Raw genomic sequence first — 18861 nt, 5'->3', positions numbered from 1 at the left:
CCCTTGTGATCCGGCCCTAAACATTTAGAATGGTTTCTCCTTTGCTGCAGAGACTATATCGAGAACTGTATCATAAACTGAAAGACAAGATACATACAACTCCAGACACACCTGAAATCCGCCAAGTCAAGAAGACACAAGAGGCTGTCAGTGAGGTAAGAGTGTGGGGAACAGAGAGACCATCTGTCCAGGGAGCAATGCTGGCCCTTTGCTCTCTAACATTATTATGTTCTTCCCCACCCCCTCCCGCTTTAGTTGATCTACAAATCAGACTTCTTCAAGATGCAGGGACACATGATCTCGCTGCCATACACACCCCAAGTGTTGCACTGTCGCTACGTGGGAGACATCACCAGTGACGTAAGCATCTTGTAGACTCTTTCAAAAGGAGTCCTACCAAGAAGTAGCATCGCTTTCAACATTTAAGATATTCGGTGTGGGCTTTGAAAAACCTTTCCCACTGCATATTTCTTAATGAAATGTACAATTTGGAGGTAAAATTGTGAGGAAATTTCCACATTTTTCTGGCCACAGGAAAAGTCATGAGAAAGCTAGAGGAGGAACAGGGATGGCTTGCTTGTTCAGTGACTGCCATTATATGTCAACATAAGATCTTCACCAACTACTCCTACTGTTCTTGTGTCCTGTGTCCTTGGTCATATTAGGTTTCTTTCGCTCCTGATCCTGTGGGCACTCCCTCTTAACATCTTCCTACTGCCATTAAAATAAAAAACAAACAGACAAAAGCTTCTTAAATATCTCCTTTTCCTGGTGGACCCACCCATTGAATCTGCAAATTTTTCCTAGACCGGCTAACACAATATCATTGTTCTCCCTTTGGCTCAGGGTTAAAGATTTAACTTACAATTTGGAAGCAGGCAGTGTAAGAAATGAAGGTATACATGTTGAATCAAGCTGAAAATTCGAGTGCCCCCTCTATCTGTAGAGGAAATCTTCCATAGACCATCAATGGATGTATCAAACCATGACTCTACTACATACTCTTGATAAAGTTTAAATTGTGAATAAGGCACACAATATTAGTCTTAACAACTAATAATACAGTAAAGTGGCCACAACAATATACTAAAATAAAAGATATAAGTGCACAAACCACTTTTTTCTGGAATTTTCTATTTCATAGTTTTATATAACAGTCGACAATTGAAAACTGAAACCACAGAGAGCAAAACTGCACACCAATAAAGAAGTGTGGCTGTCTGTGTCTTTTTGTCTCATGTTTACACTGGCTCATAACCAGCTGTCTGCTTTTGCCCCGCAGATTAAATACAAAGAGGACCTGCAGATCTTGAAGGGACTTGGCTGCTTCCTGTATGACACCCCTGACATGGTCCGCTCCCGGCACCTAAGGAAACTCTGGGTGAGGACACACCTTCACAGTACACAGCTTGCAGCCATACACCCCATTGCTAGCTTCCAGTCAGGGGAAGAGCAGAAAGAATCTTAGGCCTACATCTACTTTTGAGGAGGAATTTGCCATCAACCCACTTGAGTAGGTCATAATTTACTTATGATCTGTGCCTGTCATAAAGGTAATGAATCCAAGTGATGGATGTTTTTGTTCTTGTTTCGTTCCCCCAAGAGGGGAAAATGGGGTGGAAGTGATTGAGACTTTTAGCATCCCAGGACACATTTAGAGCCTTCTCAGATTGCATATGACAGCCATTTGGAAGAGATGACACACGGTCCCTTAAATGACTAACCAACTTGAGTTTCTGACTTTCTTCTTCTAAGTCGAATTACCTGTACACGGATAAAGCCAGGAAGATGCGAGACAAATACAAAGTGGTGCTTGATACCCCAGAGTACAGAAAAGTGCAGGAACTGAAGACACATCTGAGTGAGGTAAGGAGGCATCGTTTGCCACTACACGGGAGGCAGACAGACCAGACGGACTGAGCTACTCAAGACTCTCGGTTTCTGTCTATGATGATCAGTACTCATTGATGACAGGGAAAGGATGTCCCTTCTGTGCTTGACTGTAGTGTCCCAATGTCTGTGCAAATCAGTAGGCTCTAGTTATTTTTCAATTCTTGTAAAAAGGGACACTAATAGTTGCCCGTCTATAACTAGGGTAAATAAGAGGCTTGACAGGACTTTATAGCTTAGAAAGTCTTTGTCTTAAACAGTTGTCTACAAACTAACATTAACTCAAGTTTTTCTGTCTTGAGTATGGGACCAAGAATACAACAACGGGGTAATTGACTATTGGGCAGCTTGATGCAATGTCTGCTGTGTTGATGCAATGGTGAGGAGGGAGAGAAAGTTCAGGAGGCAAACACTCCGGAACCATCAGTTTAGAAGGAAGAAACTTAGCCAGTTGCAGCAGCGGCTCACCTGCCTTACCCACAAGCAAACAGTCAGGGCATCCACAGAACAGTAGCCATGCCAGCAAAGAGGAAGTGACAAAGGTGTCTCGTTTTGCTTCTAGCTGGTTTACAGAGCCTCAGGCAAGAAGCAGAAGTCCATCTTCACTTCAGTTCCCGATACCCCTGACCTTCTAAGAGCCAAGCGAGGACAGAAGCTTCAGAGTCAGGTAATGCCTATGATTAATGAAAATTGATTAGTCTTCCATGCGGGAGTCATGTCTACTTGACCGTCCTGGGCTGGTAGCTGACTGAGTTGATTGTCCTTGCTGCAGCCTACATCCACAAATATCGCAGTTTTCTTTGGGACTACCATAACTGCTCTTGGGTTTTCACAGGCAAAGGGTACCCTGTCTTCTGTGCTAAGGGCTGTCTGTTTTTGTCCTCAGATGAGTGGTCATGAGCTCTAAGTAGTAAAAGTGGTTCTTTGCTCACTTCAAGAATGTATCTGAAACTGTCACATATGCAGGCAAAGTTAAGGAGAGAGGATGCTGAAAGATCTCTCAGAATCTGCTTATTCTTCCACTGGCATTCTTTATCACATGGCTTTACACTGGATCAAGTGCAGCAGAAGGACTGTTAGACAGAGGGTTCCTGGATATGTGTTTTCAAATGTCATGTCCAGAGAAACAAATTCACAAACACATACACCAACAACCTTAGACAATCAAACACACAGACCTAGATAAAGACTCTCAAGGAAGAGGACAGACTGAAGCTTCATCTCTAACTCCTCCTCCGCTCTCTTATTACCCAGTATCTCTATGTTGAGCTTGCCACTAAAGAGAGACCCCACCACCACGCTGGGAATCAGACCACAGCCTTGCAACACGCTAAAGATGTGAAGGACATGGTCAGCGAGGTAAGATGAGGACTCCATACCAGCCCGTCCGTCAGCTAAGAAATACTTCCAAGCCTTTACCTGCTACTTCGGTGAGACTTTGCCCACTACCGAGTGTGCTCACCATCACCCAGACACAGAAGCTGTGCTCCAAGAATGAGAAGCGCTGTGCCTTTCCCTTAGATTTGTGACTCGGGTGTGAATTGGAAAGGGTTAAAACTCGAACTTGGGCTGGTGCCCTGGTGCTACTGGAAGAGTGCTTGCAGGAGAAGCCTGACGCCTGGAGTTCAATCCCCAGAACCCACATAAAATTGGGAAGAGGACTAACCCACATAGTTATCCTCAGACACCATGCATCTGCCACATGCATGTATATACACACACAAACACACACAAACACGCCACAATAATTGTAATGACATTTAAACTTGCTTGTCTCTCCCTTCTCTTTCTCTACCTTAGAAAAAGTACAAGATTCAGTATGAAAAGATGAAGGACAAGTATACACCAGTTGCAGACACGCCAATCCTCATCAGAGCCAAGAGAGCTTACTGGAACGCCAGCGATGTAAGTGCCTCTTCCTTCCTCCTGCTGTGACTGGGAGAGCTGTTCTGTCACAGCCATAGCTCAAAGTCATTGCCCACAACATGGACCAGGAAAGAACACAGAGAGAGAGAGAGAGAGAGAGAGAGAGAGAGAGAGAGAGAGAGAGAGAGTGCATCACTCCAACCAAGTAGCTAAGAACTGTGTTGAGATGCTGCAAGCTATTCGTTATCTCCTGGGCAACATCCTGGGCAACAGCGTGACCCCTCCTTGTAGTTCTTGGGTGGTAACCTAGAGATACTTGATAGCTAATTTATTTAGACATAAAATCATGGTCTTGGGTGCAAAAAAAAAAAACCCCACAGATTTGATTCATTGCCTGTTCTTCAGTTCTATATAATTCGTCTAATTTTTCTATATATGAAATAGGATGAGAAACATGGTAATGAAATAAGACTACACACAAAAGAAATGTGAATAATGTGTCTGTTACACTTCTGAGCTTGTTAGCGCTTAGAAAATGTTCTCTTTCTTCTCTTAATTGCCTACTGTAGAGTGTGTGAGGGCCAGGACACAGTAGCTAGAATCAGAGGAGGGACTTCTTTGTCCACCTCATGAGGGGAAAGTGTGCCTTCTACTGGTAATGACTTTATGTGTTTCCGAAGATAGGAATATTAGTCTGCTTGAGGGAGGGCCTTCTGGCTTTTCAGTGCCTCAGAACTCAACTGCAGATTTGCAATATCTATTACTGCAACTCTTAGTGGATTGGACAACTGGACTTACACCTATCGGAACCCCCAGCCAGCCATACATATCCACTGTAGAGCTCTAGATCTCATGGCTGCGTAAGGTAATTACTAGGAAAAAGACAATTCTACTGAGTGCTTAAAGTGCAAGTTGAGAAAACCACAGGTTTATTTCAAAAACCTATCCTTCAGCACAGTCTCAGTCTTTGGCATCCCCTGTCTTTATCATTCAAGGTTACAGCTGAGTTTCTCCCACTTTGTTTTGTTGACCAGGCTTTTACTTTTGTACCCCAGGTGGCCTCTCACTGTGTAGCCCAGATTAGCCTCAAACTCACCAGTCTCTCCCAAGTCCTGAGAGTACAGTTTGAGCCTCTGTGACCAATACTTGTCAATATAACTTGTATCAAATTTAATTTTCTTTGCGCTAGAGTAGCCATGCACTGAAATTGATCCCAGGGTCCGACTGTTCCCTAGAGCTGCCCCCATGGCAATTTTTATATCCTTAATCTTTAACAGTCCTCAGCACTAATTCTAAGAAACCTTAATCTTTAAAATTACCCCAGTGCCACAAGGATGTTAGATTTCATGTATCAAACATGGCTGGACCCACAAGCTCATTTTCTGACATCACCCATTTGAAGAACAAAATAGTTCAGAAAACGCATCTCTCACTGAGTGCTTGCTCAGGCAGCCGCCTAGAGAAGCGTCTGTCTTATGCAGATGAGACCAGTAGAGTCATCGTGTCACAAGACAACAGTCATAATAAAGTGAAATTTCAAGACTGCTTAGTGGAAAAGTATTTTAACAGCAGGAGGTGGGAGCCAAGACATTATTAATATGTCTTAGACAAAGCAAGGCTATGGTCTTCGCTGTTGTTTGTTTCCTCCTCATCCCCAAAATAAATTCTTTAACATTGACATATTTTTTTAAGTTAAGTAGTCTTTGATTTAAAGAAAAAGAGCAAAGACGTAAGAGAATTCTAGCCTGCCCATGGTTTTGCCCATCATTATCAACATTCAGATATTTACCACAACCGTGAACCATGGCTCCATCCATTACGATTCCATCAATCCATGTAATTTTTTTTAATTATGACATTTTCTTTAGTGTCCTTTTCTCTTCCCACATCTGGAATGGCTTTTCGAGCTTTCCCCTAATTTTATTCATGGGGGACATCTAAGAGAGCACAAGAGCTCAAACTGAACAGACCAGAGTCATTTAACATGGTCATCTTCATAATCAGTGTCCTATTCTCTCTCAACAGCTTCGCTACAAAGAAACATTTCAAAAGACGAAAGGGAAATATCACACTGTGAAGGACGCCCTGGACATCGTGTATCATCGCAAAGTCACCGACGACATCAGTAAAGTATGTCCCTGGATGTGACTGCTTGAAATGGGTTCTGTGACCCAACACCTTTTTTTTTAAGCAGTCTCGCTTTTCTAAAACTACAGGGAGATGTGCTTTGCATTAACTCTGAGTCGGCTTTCTACAACAGGTGAAATACAAGGAAAACTACATGAGCCAGCTGGGAATCTGGAGTTCCATTCCTGATCGCCCTGAACATTTCCACCACCGGGCAGTCACTGATGCCGTCAGCGATGTGAGTATTATCGTCAATTTTCACAGAGAAATCCATGCTCCCCTGCATGAAAACTGCTGCAACACTCACCTAGTTTTGCAGGGGTAGGGAGTAAGTATCTCATGCCAAGGTACATGAGAAACAGTGAGTGAATGTGTTGGGTTCAAAGGATAACTTGTTGGTTTTCCCACTACCATTAGAGTTCTTTGTGGCGTCTAGCTGGCCCCACTTCCATATTTTTTAGATCGTGGGGATGGTTATTCAAGTCAGAAAGTTTAATTACTAAGTGACTAACTAAGCCAGAGCTTAGGAGAAGAAAAATTATATTCAAATTTGTCATCCTATGTCCTCTATGTCACCCTATGCCTTCCTCTATGACTCAAAGCATAGTCTGTGCCTATCTTGGATCCTTTGAAGAGAATGCAACGGAAAGCAAGGCCCCTTTCACTGGTCTGCGTGAAAGCTTAGCTGCCAAGCCAATGCTATTCTCTATAGAAAAGTATACTGGTTAAGATTGATTTTAGTCAATAGTAAAAATGAAAATTTCTAAGTATTATAAAAAATAGTCATAAGAAGAAGCCAGTAACTCTGGAAATTCATTTAAACAAAGCAGGCTATTTTAAATCTTCCTTACTTGACAAACTTTGGGAATCAGAGTTTCCAACCTGTTCACTTGGATGGCTCCTAACCTATAACAATTAGAGATGAGTTACTAAAACGCCTTAATGCTCCTCTTCTTGTAGGTGAAATATAAAGAAGATTTGACCTGGCTTAAAGGCATTGGCTGCTATGCCTATGATACCCCTGACTTGGCATTAGCTGAACAGAACAAGACTCTCTACAGCAAGGTATACCTGTCTTCCCCATGAGAACAGCTTCATCATTAAATGTAAAGCTGAGCTCACAGAGATGAGCACTATGGGAAAGCCTTTTGTAGCCTCATCTCTGTCCTCACTTCCAGACCCTGTAATGAACTCCCATGCTGAAATATTCACTTTCTAGATATTTTCAAGTTTGTTTTGGTTTGGTTTTTGACTGGGTGTTACTATGTAGCCTGGGCTGGCCTAGAACTCACTCTGTGTATTGAGTAGCTGGCCTTGAAATCACAGAGCCCTGGCTCTCTCTGCCTCCTGAAGAGCTAGGATTAAAGGCATGTGCAGTCATGTCTGGCTAGAGATTTCTTTAGTGCTGATCTCATTCGCTGGAGTTTTATTTGTATTTGCTGAAAAAGTATCTAGTATGACTATTCCTGACTATTCCGGAATTCCCTCTCATGATGTGATGTGACTAACTCGCCCAACTAAAGCATTAATACAGCAATAAATATCAAGTGTGGCTATTTTAATCTACAATGTGGTATATGAGGTGAATTACAGTTTGGGGGGGTCCTCATTTTCCTACTTAAAAAAATAAAGCAGTTGAATTTTCCTTTAAAATAAAAATCATCCAGTTTATGATAGGTGCCAGACAGAAGATATTTTACAGTAGACTTGCTGGGTCGCATGTATTATAGCATCTATTTTCTTCGTTAGAATCGTTTAAATTTACATTTAAAAATATTCTTAATTTGTAGAACTGATTACAAACAGGTTGCAGGGTAACTAGGTCATTACCCACTCTGCTCTGAAAAACTTTAATCATCTGATTAGTTGCTAAGAAACTATAGTCTAACTAATGGACTAAAGACTGCTTTCACGTGGCCCATCAAAATACATTAAAGTAGAATTGTTGTACTATGCCAGAACAAAAGAAAAGGCTTTAGGCCTTTGATCACCATGGAATTTGTATTTGGTGACCATCTAGTGGGTGGTTTATACTACGTATTTAGGACTATTTTCAAGATGTCAGCCCCTCTCTTCCCAATGCTCCAGGAAATAAGAAAAAAATAAACTCGATAAAGACTTGTTAGCTCTGTGAATGCATCATTACAAGTGTTAAGATAAAGAGCATTGCTCCTTAAGATTGGATACGCAATCAAATAATTATGTTCTTTCCCCTAGTATAAGTATAAAGAAGTATTTGAAAGAACAAAGTCAAACTTCAAGTATGTTGCTGACTGTCCAATTAACAGGCATTTCAAGTACGCAACTCAGTTGATGAACGAGGTACGTAAAACTAATCTGATTAAACCTATTTGGTTCTCTTATATTTTTGGTTGTGAGCCTAGCCTTTAACGGTTGAGCCATCTCTCCAGCCCCCTATTTGGTTCTCTTAAAAAATTTGCAGGGCTGTTTCATTAAAACCTAATATATACCATGACAGGAAATCTGTCCTAAATGTTCCTTCCATATAAGGGCTTGGAAAGACTGTACAATGTCACTATCTGGTTGGCCCTGCCCAAACTTTGAGTAGATCCACGTTCACCTTCACCTCTGTAACACAGTCTTAAGGTGCCAGAGAGAGGAGGAAGGATTTTGTGGACGATCCACTAACTGCCTTTAACCCATGTAGAGCTTGGAGACCTGGATGGTCAAGGTTGATTCAGTAGCCCCACAAAGGCACCAAAATGGAACTGGTCAGAACCCTGACGCGCTCAATGGGGATAGTTGTGTGACTCATGCATTCAGACACATCACTGTTACTCCCACGGAATTGGATGCATACGGGTATCTATTTACACCTCCCTCTATATTCTACTCCGTCTTCCCTATACCGATTTTACAATGATGTAATTATTTGAATATAATTCGAGCGAGCCCAAATCATCAAGCTGTGAGCCCTAAATTGGGGAGTTTTTATAATGTTTAGATGTTTTCATAACTAAACTTACGCTTTTCTGCTTTCAGATAATACGTGGACTTGCATAAGTTCAAACATGTTAGAATATTACTAGAGGGGCACTAACAATAAGACTGTAGCCAGCGGTGCATTTCCGTGTGGCCTTTGCCAATTTCAGTTCATTTTTGTTTAATTACTTCATTTCAACACATTTCCAGGCAGGAAAAGTCTAACACCAACACCATCAGCAGCTTCCTAGGACAGTCTTGATATATTTTGTTTTTCCTGTTTCATGAATAATTTCCAGGTATCTTTTAAATCATCAAGTAAATCAGTACAGTTTTCCTTGAGTAAACCTAGTTACAATTTTGGATATTATAGTTAGTTACACCTCTGTATAGCATTAATTATACTTTTAGACTCTTGCTGCCTTGTAGATGAAACTTGTAGATTATTGGCACCTCATTTTAAATACAGTGTAAGATTCCGTCCAGCCTGATGTCACTAACATGTATAATGAAAAGATAGAAACGTGACCCTACCATACCTCAGCTTGCTCTCTTCCAGGCCTCAGCCTCTCTCCGGAAAAAATCTGTGTTCGCTTGTCATTCCTACTCTCTATATGATCATCTAAACATTGTCCTGGGTATTGCTAGGTTTCAGACTCTCTGGAGTATTCAGATTGAGACATTACCATGTGCCCTCAATGTCATTTTCTTGCTATAATTTAATATGATGTTTGAGCAGAAAAAATACAGAGCTGATTATGAGCAGCGGAAAGATAAATACCACCTGGTAGTCGATGAACCTAGACATCTGCTGGCTAAGACGGCAGGCGACCAGATCAGCCAGGTATTGTGATGAGGCCGGCAGCTTGGCCCAGACAGGACTGTGCTCCGATTTCTCCCAAGGTGTCGTCCCGTCTGCTGCAAGGATGTCATAGGTTCCACCTATGATATTGGACTGTTCTGTTTCAAAATATCTGTCTAGCCACCCAAAGAGCCCGTGAGCTGTTTGAGTGTGCCAGTCAACGCTCTGTGTCCTCACTTGTGCCGTGGTGAAGGTGAAAACAGAAGCTGAGGGCCCCCTCCATTCTCTTCTTCTGCAGTACCCGTTTTGTTAACAGCAGCGGTAAACTGCAGATGGAGTTGTTAAAAACTAATTTTTAAAGTTATGGGAGAAAAAAGACAGAGGAGATCCCTACCCTACTCTTCTGTTCTGATGATGTCCTCTCCATAAGGCAATCAGGGTGGTGACATACATACTGTTTACCTCTGTCCTACCCATTTGCGAGGGTCGTGGAGGGTCAAAGCCTAAATATTTCCGGCCATTCTCCTTGCGCTCCACACGGGGGCTTCACCACACAGCTCTGTGAGTACGCAAAGTGTGTTAAGCCTACATCTCTTCACTCGGAGGTGACTGGGATATAGAGCCATGTTCTTTCTGTCTTCATGAGTCTCTCTTGTGCTTCACTGCTCTTTGCATGGACAGAGAAAATATAAGTCTAGTGCCAAGATGCTTCTGAAACAAGGCTGTAATGAGATCCTGCGTCCAGATATGTTGACTGCTCTCTACAATACACACATGTGGAGCCAGGTAATGTCCAACAGGGTGTGAAGAAGCAGGCTTAGACCTTCGGCGCAGCGCCTTCTATGCTCTCTTTGGTCCCCTGACCTCTGCCCCTGCTGCTTCCTCATGATAAAGCATATGAATGTTCATTCCTTAGAAGTAAAATTTGATCATGGCTGGGTATACTGGGCAGCCATTGTCTGCACATCTAAGGCTCAGAAATCCTCGAAGGTCAGCAGAGTCTCCATGCATTTTTTTTTCAAATTGATAGATATAACATTTACTTAATTTTTTTTTAGTGTTTGCTTTGAAAGGCAGATTGCTTAGAAATTAAGGTTCTTCAGTAGATTAGTGGCTTTCAAAGGTCCGAATATTTAATGTTTTCTTCCAATTGCCCCATTGCTCAGCTCTCACTGCAACTGTTTCAGAGAGCTGGGGCTAGCCACGTAGGCCCTGGACATTGGCAATATTCACGTCAGTAACGTTGTCACCCAGTGAGGTCCACTGAGCATGCACTGCCACCTTTCTCACAGACCGGAAGGCAAATGTGGTAACTCAGTTACCCACACGAACGTTAATGAAATGCCACTGCCTTGGCCCAAGCCAAAAGGGCTCCAGCCAATCTTTCCTGTTAGCAGATTGCTTTGTAATCTTAGTTTGTTGTCAAGTCAATATTTATGAAAAGGGATATGTCCTCACATAAATATCCTTGTCCTTGATAGGATCATCCAAACACTATGCATGAAAGTTTGTTGGTCTCTGTATCTGTCCTGCTTTAAACAGCTTATCTGCATGACAAACAAAACAAAAAAAAATGGGACTTGGAAATTTCCAATAAAAAATTCATTTTGGATGTGGGGGAGAGGGAAGGTGGGAGGACTGGGAGGAGTGGAGGGGGGAGGCTACAATTGGAATGTATTATATGAGAGAAGGATAAATGAGTAGAGAGATCACAGATAGATGGGTGGGTGGGTTGGTGGGTGGGTGAGTAGATGGATGGATGGATAGATAGATAGATAGATAGATAGATAGATAGACAGACAGACAGATAGATGATAGATTAAAAATCTAAAATACTTTAAAAGTCATATATACTCATTTTATTGGACATAGAAAAATACCAATGTAAAATGGAATGTTAGAGTGAGGTTGTCAGTTCAGAGAAGAGTCTAGCCTTCCTCTGAGATTTACTATACACATGCCCTTGGCTCAGGTTCCTAACCTCTGAGAGCCCCTTTGCTTCCGTGTCTATGAAATACATTGGAAAGCGTCTGTCCATGCTACTACATTACGGCAATGAAATGCAAACGTTAGTAAACACCTCCAGTGAGCGAAGGCAGAAGCCACCCTCTGGTATTGCATGAGATTTCTTTAGGACTTCTGTTCTGGAATGTAACTTGTCCTTTCCTCCGTGATTTAGATCAAATACAGGAAAAAGTATGAGAAGTCAAAGGACAAATTCACCTCCGTTGTGGACACCCCGGAGCACCTGCGCACCACAAAAGTCAACAAGCAAATCAGTGACGTAAGCAGAGGGCAAAGGGCCTGCATCCTCAGGCTCAGCGCATCTGCCCAGGCGGGGCCCACTGTAGCCTGCCAGGTGTCTGAGAAGCGGCTGTGAGGGGTGGGAGGCAAGAGTGATGCATGCCTGCTGCACACAGGGCTCTTCTGTCATACGGAAGCCTCATCATTCAAATCAGCAGGCAAGCCAGGAGACACAGAGGCCTCAGCAGACAGCCTCTCTATTGGGTTTATAAAATTGCCTTTGCTTCCTACTCACTTTCCATGTGTATTTTAAGTTGAAAATGGAGAAGCATGATGTTGTACCTTCCCGCTTTTCTGATCTGCTTCAGATACTTTATAAGCTGGAGTACAACAAGGCCAGACCCAGAGGCTACACCACCATCCATGACACACCCATGCTGCTCCATGTCCGAAAAGTGAAGGATGAAGTCAGTGATGTGAGTACCCGTCCTTAGCCCCTCTGTCTTGGACTTCCAATGTGATGTAGTAAACACCAGATGGTGACCTGTGGAAAAACCACTTGGCAACCTAGTGCCCTAAAGTGGCAGCCCTCCCTCTGTCTTCCTTATGATTCTGAGTTGACTGGACACCGCAAAATAGGTCTGTTGCAAATGTTATTGGCCGACAACGGGGGGAACGGGGGCACAGCTAGGCCAAGACCCAAGGTGGCTCTTCCAAGACCCTTTCCCAGTGTGTCAGAGCCACACTGATGTGGATGTAAAGGGAAGGCAGATCCAGAGACATAAAGTGCAGTTGGAGAGAACTTAGTGGCAAGGCTTAGCCCAAGGCAGCAAGACAGAGCAGATCCCTACAGTTTGTATCAGAGGAAGAGACATGGGTCAGGTCAAAGGCAACTTTATCAGACCCAGGAATGTACCTGTTCCTCTTGAGATAAGGTCGGTTGGGCATGATGGCACATGTCTTTAATCCCAGCACTACAAAGGCAGAGGTAGGCAGGTCTCTGTGAGTTCTATACCAGCCAAAACTGCATAGTGAGAGCCCATCCCCAACCGCAAACAGTAATGTCAGAAGGTCCCTCCCTGGCACCAGCCTGTGGTTATAAAGGTCTATATGTCACTCCAGTGATTTTTCTCCAAGTGTTCTGCTAGGAAACATTGCAGGAAAAACTGAACTGGGTGGCCAGGGTGACCCTGGGACAGACGTGGCAGATACAATCAAGATGAGCATGGCTCTGTGAAGCTGAATGCACAGAGAGCCGTACTCACACAACTGACAGCTGATGGGCTTCTGTATAAATGAGGCCCCTTCTGTGCGTCTTTTCCATATTGCTTCCAGAGGTCATGAGTTCAATTCCCAGCAACCACATGGTGGCTCACAACCACCTGTAATGGGATCTGATGTGCTCTTCTGCTGTGTCTGAAAACAGCTACCGTGCACTCATATAAATAAAATAAATAAATCTTTTTTTAAAAAAATGTTTAATTAACTCTCTGGAGAAAAAAAAACTAACTATGTCATTGTTGTCTCCCGTAGCTGAAATATAAGGAAGTTTACCAAAGGAATAAATCTAACTGCACCATCAAGCCGGATGCTGTTCACATCAAGGCAGCAAAAGATGCCTACAAAGTCAACACGAATGTAAGTCACACAGCTTTCCCTGTCCCCATCCAGCCTTCGTCCCCTTGCTGCAGTAACAGAATACCTTTGACTGGGTAATTTGCAGAAGTTATTTAAGTTCTAGAGATAGGGAGGTCAAGCGTACGTGAGTATCTGTCGCTGTTCCCCTTACTGCATTCTCCCATGGTGGAGAGCACATGGGGCCGGAGAGCAAGTGGAAAAGTCTGAGAGTGAAGGCTTGTTCTCCTGCAGCATGAGTCTCAATCCCCCTGGAGGCTCTGCCTTCCAGGCCACAGGGCCTACTGAAGGTCTCAGTGCCCCCTGCCATCCCAGTGGCAGTGAAACCTCAACACAAGTTTTAGAGATTGCTGTGGTTTGACATTTAACTGTGGGGACTTAGCCACCTCAGCAAGCAGGTGACCTTACAAATCTCTTCATGAGACGAAGCTCTGCCTGTCCAAATGAAGAGCTCATCGCCAGGAGAACGAGTAGTGAATGATACTAAAAACCAAATGATTCTGCTCTTCGTGAAGGGGCATGAAGAGCCCAGGGTGGTCTCGCTAGGCCACACGCTACATCTCCCTAGTGTTTGTGGGGCAGATGAGTTCAGATGTTAGCTCTGAAACAAGGGCAGCACTTTGGAGAGCACATCAGCATCTTTCAGTCTTTTCTCCATGCTCTCCTCTCGCCCTAAGCTCTGGTATCTGCTTCTGAAGGAGAGACCAGAGTCGCTAGCTGTCTCGGGTACACTGTCTAGACGCTCCACTTGCTTCGGTCTTCCCTATGTTGATAACATTTCTTTTGCCGGAAGGCCCTAAAAATCTCACCCACAGAAGCAACTCTGTAAGCTTAGATGGGCCCCGACTTCTTAAAACACATAAACTAGTGTCACAAAACGTTAGACATCCAACTGATTCTCGTTCATTCCAGAAGCATCCATTTCTAGGGGCAGGTAGATTGAGGTGTCACAGAGAAGCTGGCAAGAGTCTTAAGGATGCGCTGGTGGGCAATAAATGGGTAAACAGATGTGGAAGATGTGGGAAGGAAATGTAGGAAAATAGACTGTGGAATCTGGGTGGTGGCCGTATACCGTGTCTGTGATACTCTGGCCTCTTTTACAGAAATACCTGTAACTTATTCACAAATCAGCAAGTAGTTAACAATGCAGGCGATGAAGGCAGAGTTAAGGTAGACTGTGGAATCATTTCACCTGGAAGTGTTCCAAAGCTTCAATACCAATTTGGGAGCAAAGAGGACACGAGTGACTGACAAGCTGCATAGAGCAGACAGTTTTATCAAGGGTTCTATGAGCTGCGATTTGTGGAACGTTGACTGGCGAGCGTTCCCCCCCTCCCCTTGGGTACTACATATATGTGTTGACTCAGCCTGACCGTTGTCTTTCTGTCACACTCAAAACAGCTGGACTACAAGAAGCAGTATGAGGCCAATAAAGCCTACTGGAAGTGGACACCCGACCGCCCAGACTTCATCCAGGCCGCCAAGTCATCCCTGCAGCAAAGCGATGTAAGAGAGGAGACAGACCTGGGGCTGTCTCCAGCACTCACTGTCAGGGCACTTGCCCCGGCTGATTTGGGCTCTAAATTAGAAGGAAGTTTGAGGGGAGAAGCAAGTTCATGAAACAAACCTGACTGTGGAGCTGTCCTCTGACAACTGGTCCCAGGCATGGGGGCTCAGAGACCTGAAGCTAGAGAGAGAGGGAGAGTTGGTCCCAGCCTTGGTTCCTGGGCTAGAAGGGATGAATCTAGCATGTGGTAACAGTGAGAGGCCAGGAAGCCCCTCCCTTTACTCTGAGAATGGGTATTCCTTCTGAAGATGCCTCTCTGGTTTAATCAAATGACCTGCTTCCTCCTATCGCAGTTTGAATACAAGCTGGACCGAGAGTTTCTCAAGGGCTGCAAGCTTTCTGTCACTGATGATAAGGACATGGTGTTGGCCCTCAGGAACTCCTTAATAGAAAGCGATGTAAGTATCTGGCCTTCTACAGTGTCTACCCTGACTCAAGGCCATCTTGTGCAGCAGCCGTCTCCAGAAACATCCAGGACAGGACAGAAGCTCCATCTGTAGGTGATTCTAGCACATGCTGCCGCCCTCGGTGGCCGTCTATGAAATCCCATTGAGCCTGGCATGGTTCTTGGCTTGTACTGCAGCCGGCAGTTAACACAGCACAGGGAATCTGAAAGACCGGCTGGATTCTCCCCTGAATCCTAAGTTTCTGTTCTGTGGGATCCTATTCTTCCTACTTTATACCCACCACCTCTGTAAAGGAGGAAAGATTGTGTTTCTAGGCCCAATGAGTGTCAGGTGACATATTTGAGAATGCGTTCAACTAAAGGCAAAGATTTACCGTGAGGTTTTCATCTTAATAAAAACCTCAAGTTGTCAGGAGAAACCCGTTTTGAACGAACGTTAAATCCTTCGGTGCGGTCCTGAGTGGTGGGACCCTCTCAGCTACTATTGAGGGATTTGCGAACTGAATGAGCAAGATATTTTTTAAAAAGCTAAAAAAAGTCCCCTCCCCTTCTACTCCCACAGCTGAAATACAAAGAGAAACACGTAAAGGAAAGGGGAACCTGTCATGCTGTGCCTGACACCCCACAGATCCTCTTGGCAAAGACTGTCAGCAATCTGGTGTCTGAGGTAACCCACCCACAGCCCATCTGCTTCCCTTCCATCTCAGGCTGAGGCCCCAAGCAGAGTCATTAACAAGCTCTTTGTGGATTCCCCCAGAACAAGTACAAGGACCATGTCAAGAAGCACCTGGCCCAGGGCTCATACACAACACTGCCAGAGACCAGGGATACAGTTCATGTCAAGGCAGTGACCAAGCACGTCAGTGATGTAAGTGGCCAGCCACGGAGCTCTTGATGGCAACTATGAATTGGGTCAAGGACAGCCAGCCCCCTGCTTACAAACGCTTTCCTTTACGCATCTGCACTCTTAACCTGAGTATATGAATCCTAACTCCAGTTTTATTTTAAGTGTATTGGTATTACAGTTGTGCAGGTTGTAGCAGATGTGGGCTTTGTTCCATAGCACATTTTGCAATATAAGGCATAACTAATGCTATTAGTGGGAAAAAGCAGTGCCGATCAAAAGTGGCCTCTGCTGTCATTAAGCAATGTTCAGTTTGAGAGCTAAAAATCGCCTGGCATACCTCAGGAGTCTCTGCCAGTGCACTGCATCCTGCTGTTATAACCTGTGACAGATATCTTAAAGGTAAGAGTTAGCAATGAGCATTGAGCGTGCTTGAGTTCCGTTCTCTAAGCTTGCTGGATAGTTCTGGTGTTAGTCCACGAGAGAAAAGACGGGGAGGAAGTAGACTATGACCCAGAGATCAAAGTTCCACCCCACACTGCGATCGGGAGTCATGGACTTTCCTGAAGATCTTCTCATATTCCTCAAATAAATCTTTCCCTCACCTTCCTCTGCTCACACGAACAACTCTGATGCCGTTTAGACAAACTACAAGAAGAAGTTCGTCAAAGAGAAAGGGAAGTCCAACTACTCCATCATGCAAGAGCCTCCAGAGGTGAAGCATGCGATGGACGTGGCCAAGAAGCAGAGTGATGTAAGTTCCCGCCTCAGCATCCTGAAGGGTCACATGACACCGTGGACCGCAAATGAGTGCATGCTCCTCATGCAGTGATGTCCCTGTCTGACGGTTTTAGAAATACAGGGGTGGGAATCGGCTTACTTTTACCAACACACATGCTGTTTGTATTTAATGAAGACCATTGGAAAATTCTGTCGGCCTCAAGTAAGCGCTTTCTTCCCTCAAATCAAGGTTGCTTATAAAAAAGATGCCAAAGAGAATCTGCATTACACCACAGTGGCCGACAGGCCAGACATCAAGAAGGCCACCCAGGCAGCCAAACAGGCCAGTGAGGTAAGAGTGTCATTAAAGTTCAGTGTCACAGTGGCACTGTGTGTGTGTGCCACCGAGACCACACTTCCCACTTGGGGTCTCTCTGATGCAGGTGGAGTACAGAGCCAAGCACCGCAAGGAAGGCAGCCACGGGTTAAGCATGCTTGGCCGCCCAGACATTGAGATGGCCAAGAAGGCGGCCAAGCTGAGCAGCCAGGTAATACAAAATGGCATACAGGGACCCCGGTGTGGGAGTTTCAAAACTAGTCAGGGACAAGCGATTCCCAGGAAGAGCAGTGTCAACGAACCAAGAGACACAGGGTCTTAAACTGTACTACAGCATTTAAACAGTTCAGAAGGCCTTGACTCATTTCTTGCTAACCAACCTAGGCTTTCTAGCCTTCCACGTCTCCATTTACAGGTTAAGCATCTAGCTGTTTTTCGATTTAACCGCTCTTGGCGACTAAGGGTGCTTTTTGCCAGGCAGTAAGATTTAGATCCAGAAGGTCTGCTTTGAAATTGAGTCACCTGGGAGAGACTTGGTACTGTGTAACCATCATGATATTCTAACTTTTAAGACCTGACCATGTAAAAGAACCTTTCTCCCTGCATTTAACAACAGATACGAGTGCCCAGGCTAGGCATGGCTGAGTAGGGGTGAGCAAATGTCTTCAGGTTCTTGTCTCTGTAGTTAAATAATACAGTCTTGTATGACGAGAGCTTGGTCACAGTATGCACAGGGTGTCAAGAAGAATGCTTCATTTCAGCAGACTTTGTATTATTAAGACAGGCTCAGAAATGTGTTGTCCAAAGCAGACTGCCCACACTCCCTAACCTCTGCAATGTCTCCAAGTTTATACCGGTTTTTAGAGAGCTGTAGTCTAATAGCAGCTCTCTTAGGGCAACCTTTGGTCCATCTGAAGTACCACGATGAAGCCTTTTTCCTTGGGTGTCTTTGTGTTAATGACCATTGGTTGGAGGAGAGTCTGTGGCTGTCTTGGTTGAAGGTTGAGGGACCCTAGGTTGTGTCACAGACACTTCCTGGGTAGAGGCAACACACCTCTCCTCACTCCAGAAAGGGCGCTCAGGAAAGACCAAAGTAATGATTGCAACAAAGTCCAGTTTGGTGAACAATGAGGTTTTTGTTGTTATTGGGGGTTATTGCTAACAAGAGTATGAAAGAAGGGGTACATCCAAGGACCAGGGATAGCTCACAAACAGATGCTTTAAAGCCCACTGCAACATGGCGAGGACCCTGGACCTCTCCCCCAGCTTGGCGGCAACCGCAGTCTGAAGAGCAACCTTTCCTTCTGGAGCTGGCTGCTCGGCCATTGTTTATCCTTTTATACTGTTGGTAGGGACCTTAAGAATCTTTCAAGGTTCATTCCCTTACCCCCACTGGCCTTTTGTTTACCCCCTGTGTACTTCCTGGGGCAAGGGTTTCCATTGGGATGGACTGTTCCAAGCCTAAGAGCCAAATGCTGCC

General features: G+C 44.4%; 1 protein-coding gene across 51 annotated transcripts in view; it reads left to right on the top strand.

Moving 5' to 3' along the window:
• Neb (nebulin) overlaps window positions 1-18861 on the top strand; it is a 197819-nt gene that overhangs the window by 147483 nt on the left and 31475 nt on the right. For 33 of the 51 annotated variants that reach the window (XM_087651610.1, XM_087651630.1, XM_087651605.1 and 30 more), the window contains exons 116-137: window positions 51-155; window positions 256-360; window positions 1283-1381; window positions 1756-1866; window positions 2453-2557; window positions 3145-3249; window positions 3691-3795; window positions 5782-5886; window positions 6017-6121; window positions 6844-6948; window positions 8101-8205; window positions 9566-9670; window positions 11808-11912; window positions 12241-12348; window positions 13406-13510; window positions 14909-15013; window positions 15368-15472; window positions 16043-16147; window positions 16238-16348; window positions 16968-17078; window positions 17295-17396; window positions 17488-17592. In XM_087651610.1, coding sequence (XP_087507736.1) covers window positions 51-155; window positions 256-360; window positions 1283-1381; window positions 1756-1866; window positions 2453-2557; window positions 3145-3249; window positions 3691-3795; window positions 5782-5886; window positions 6017-6121; window positions 6844-6948; window positions 8101-8205; window positions 9566-9670; window positions 11808-11912; window positions 12241-12348; window positions 13406-13510; window positions 14909-15013; window positions 15368-15472; window positions 16043-16147; window positions 16238-16348; window positions 16968-17078; window positions 17295-17396; window positions 17488-17592 — 2322 coding nt within the window. 51 annotated transcript variants of the gene reach the window in all.

The sequence above is a fragment of the Rattus norvegicus genome, chromosome 3 (genome assembly GCF_021556685.1).
Source record: "Rattus norvegicus strain SHRSP/BbbUtx chromosome 3, alternate assembly SHRSP_T2T, whole genome shotgun sequence".
NCBI classification, from domain to species: Eukaryota; Metazoa; Chordata; class Mammalia; order Rodentia; family Muridae; genus Rattus; species Rattus norvegicus.
This window is presented reverse-complemented; position numbering and strand designations above follow the sequence as displayed.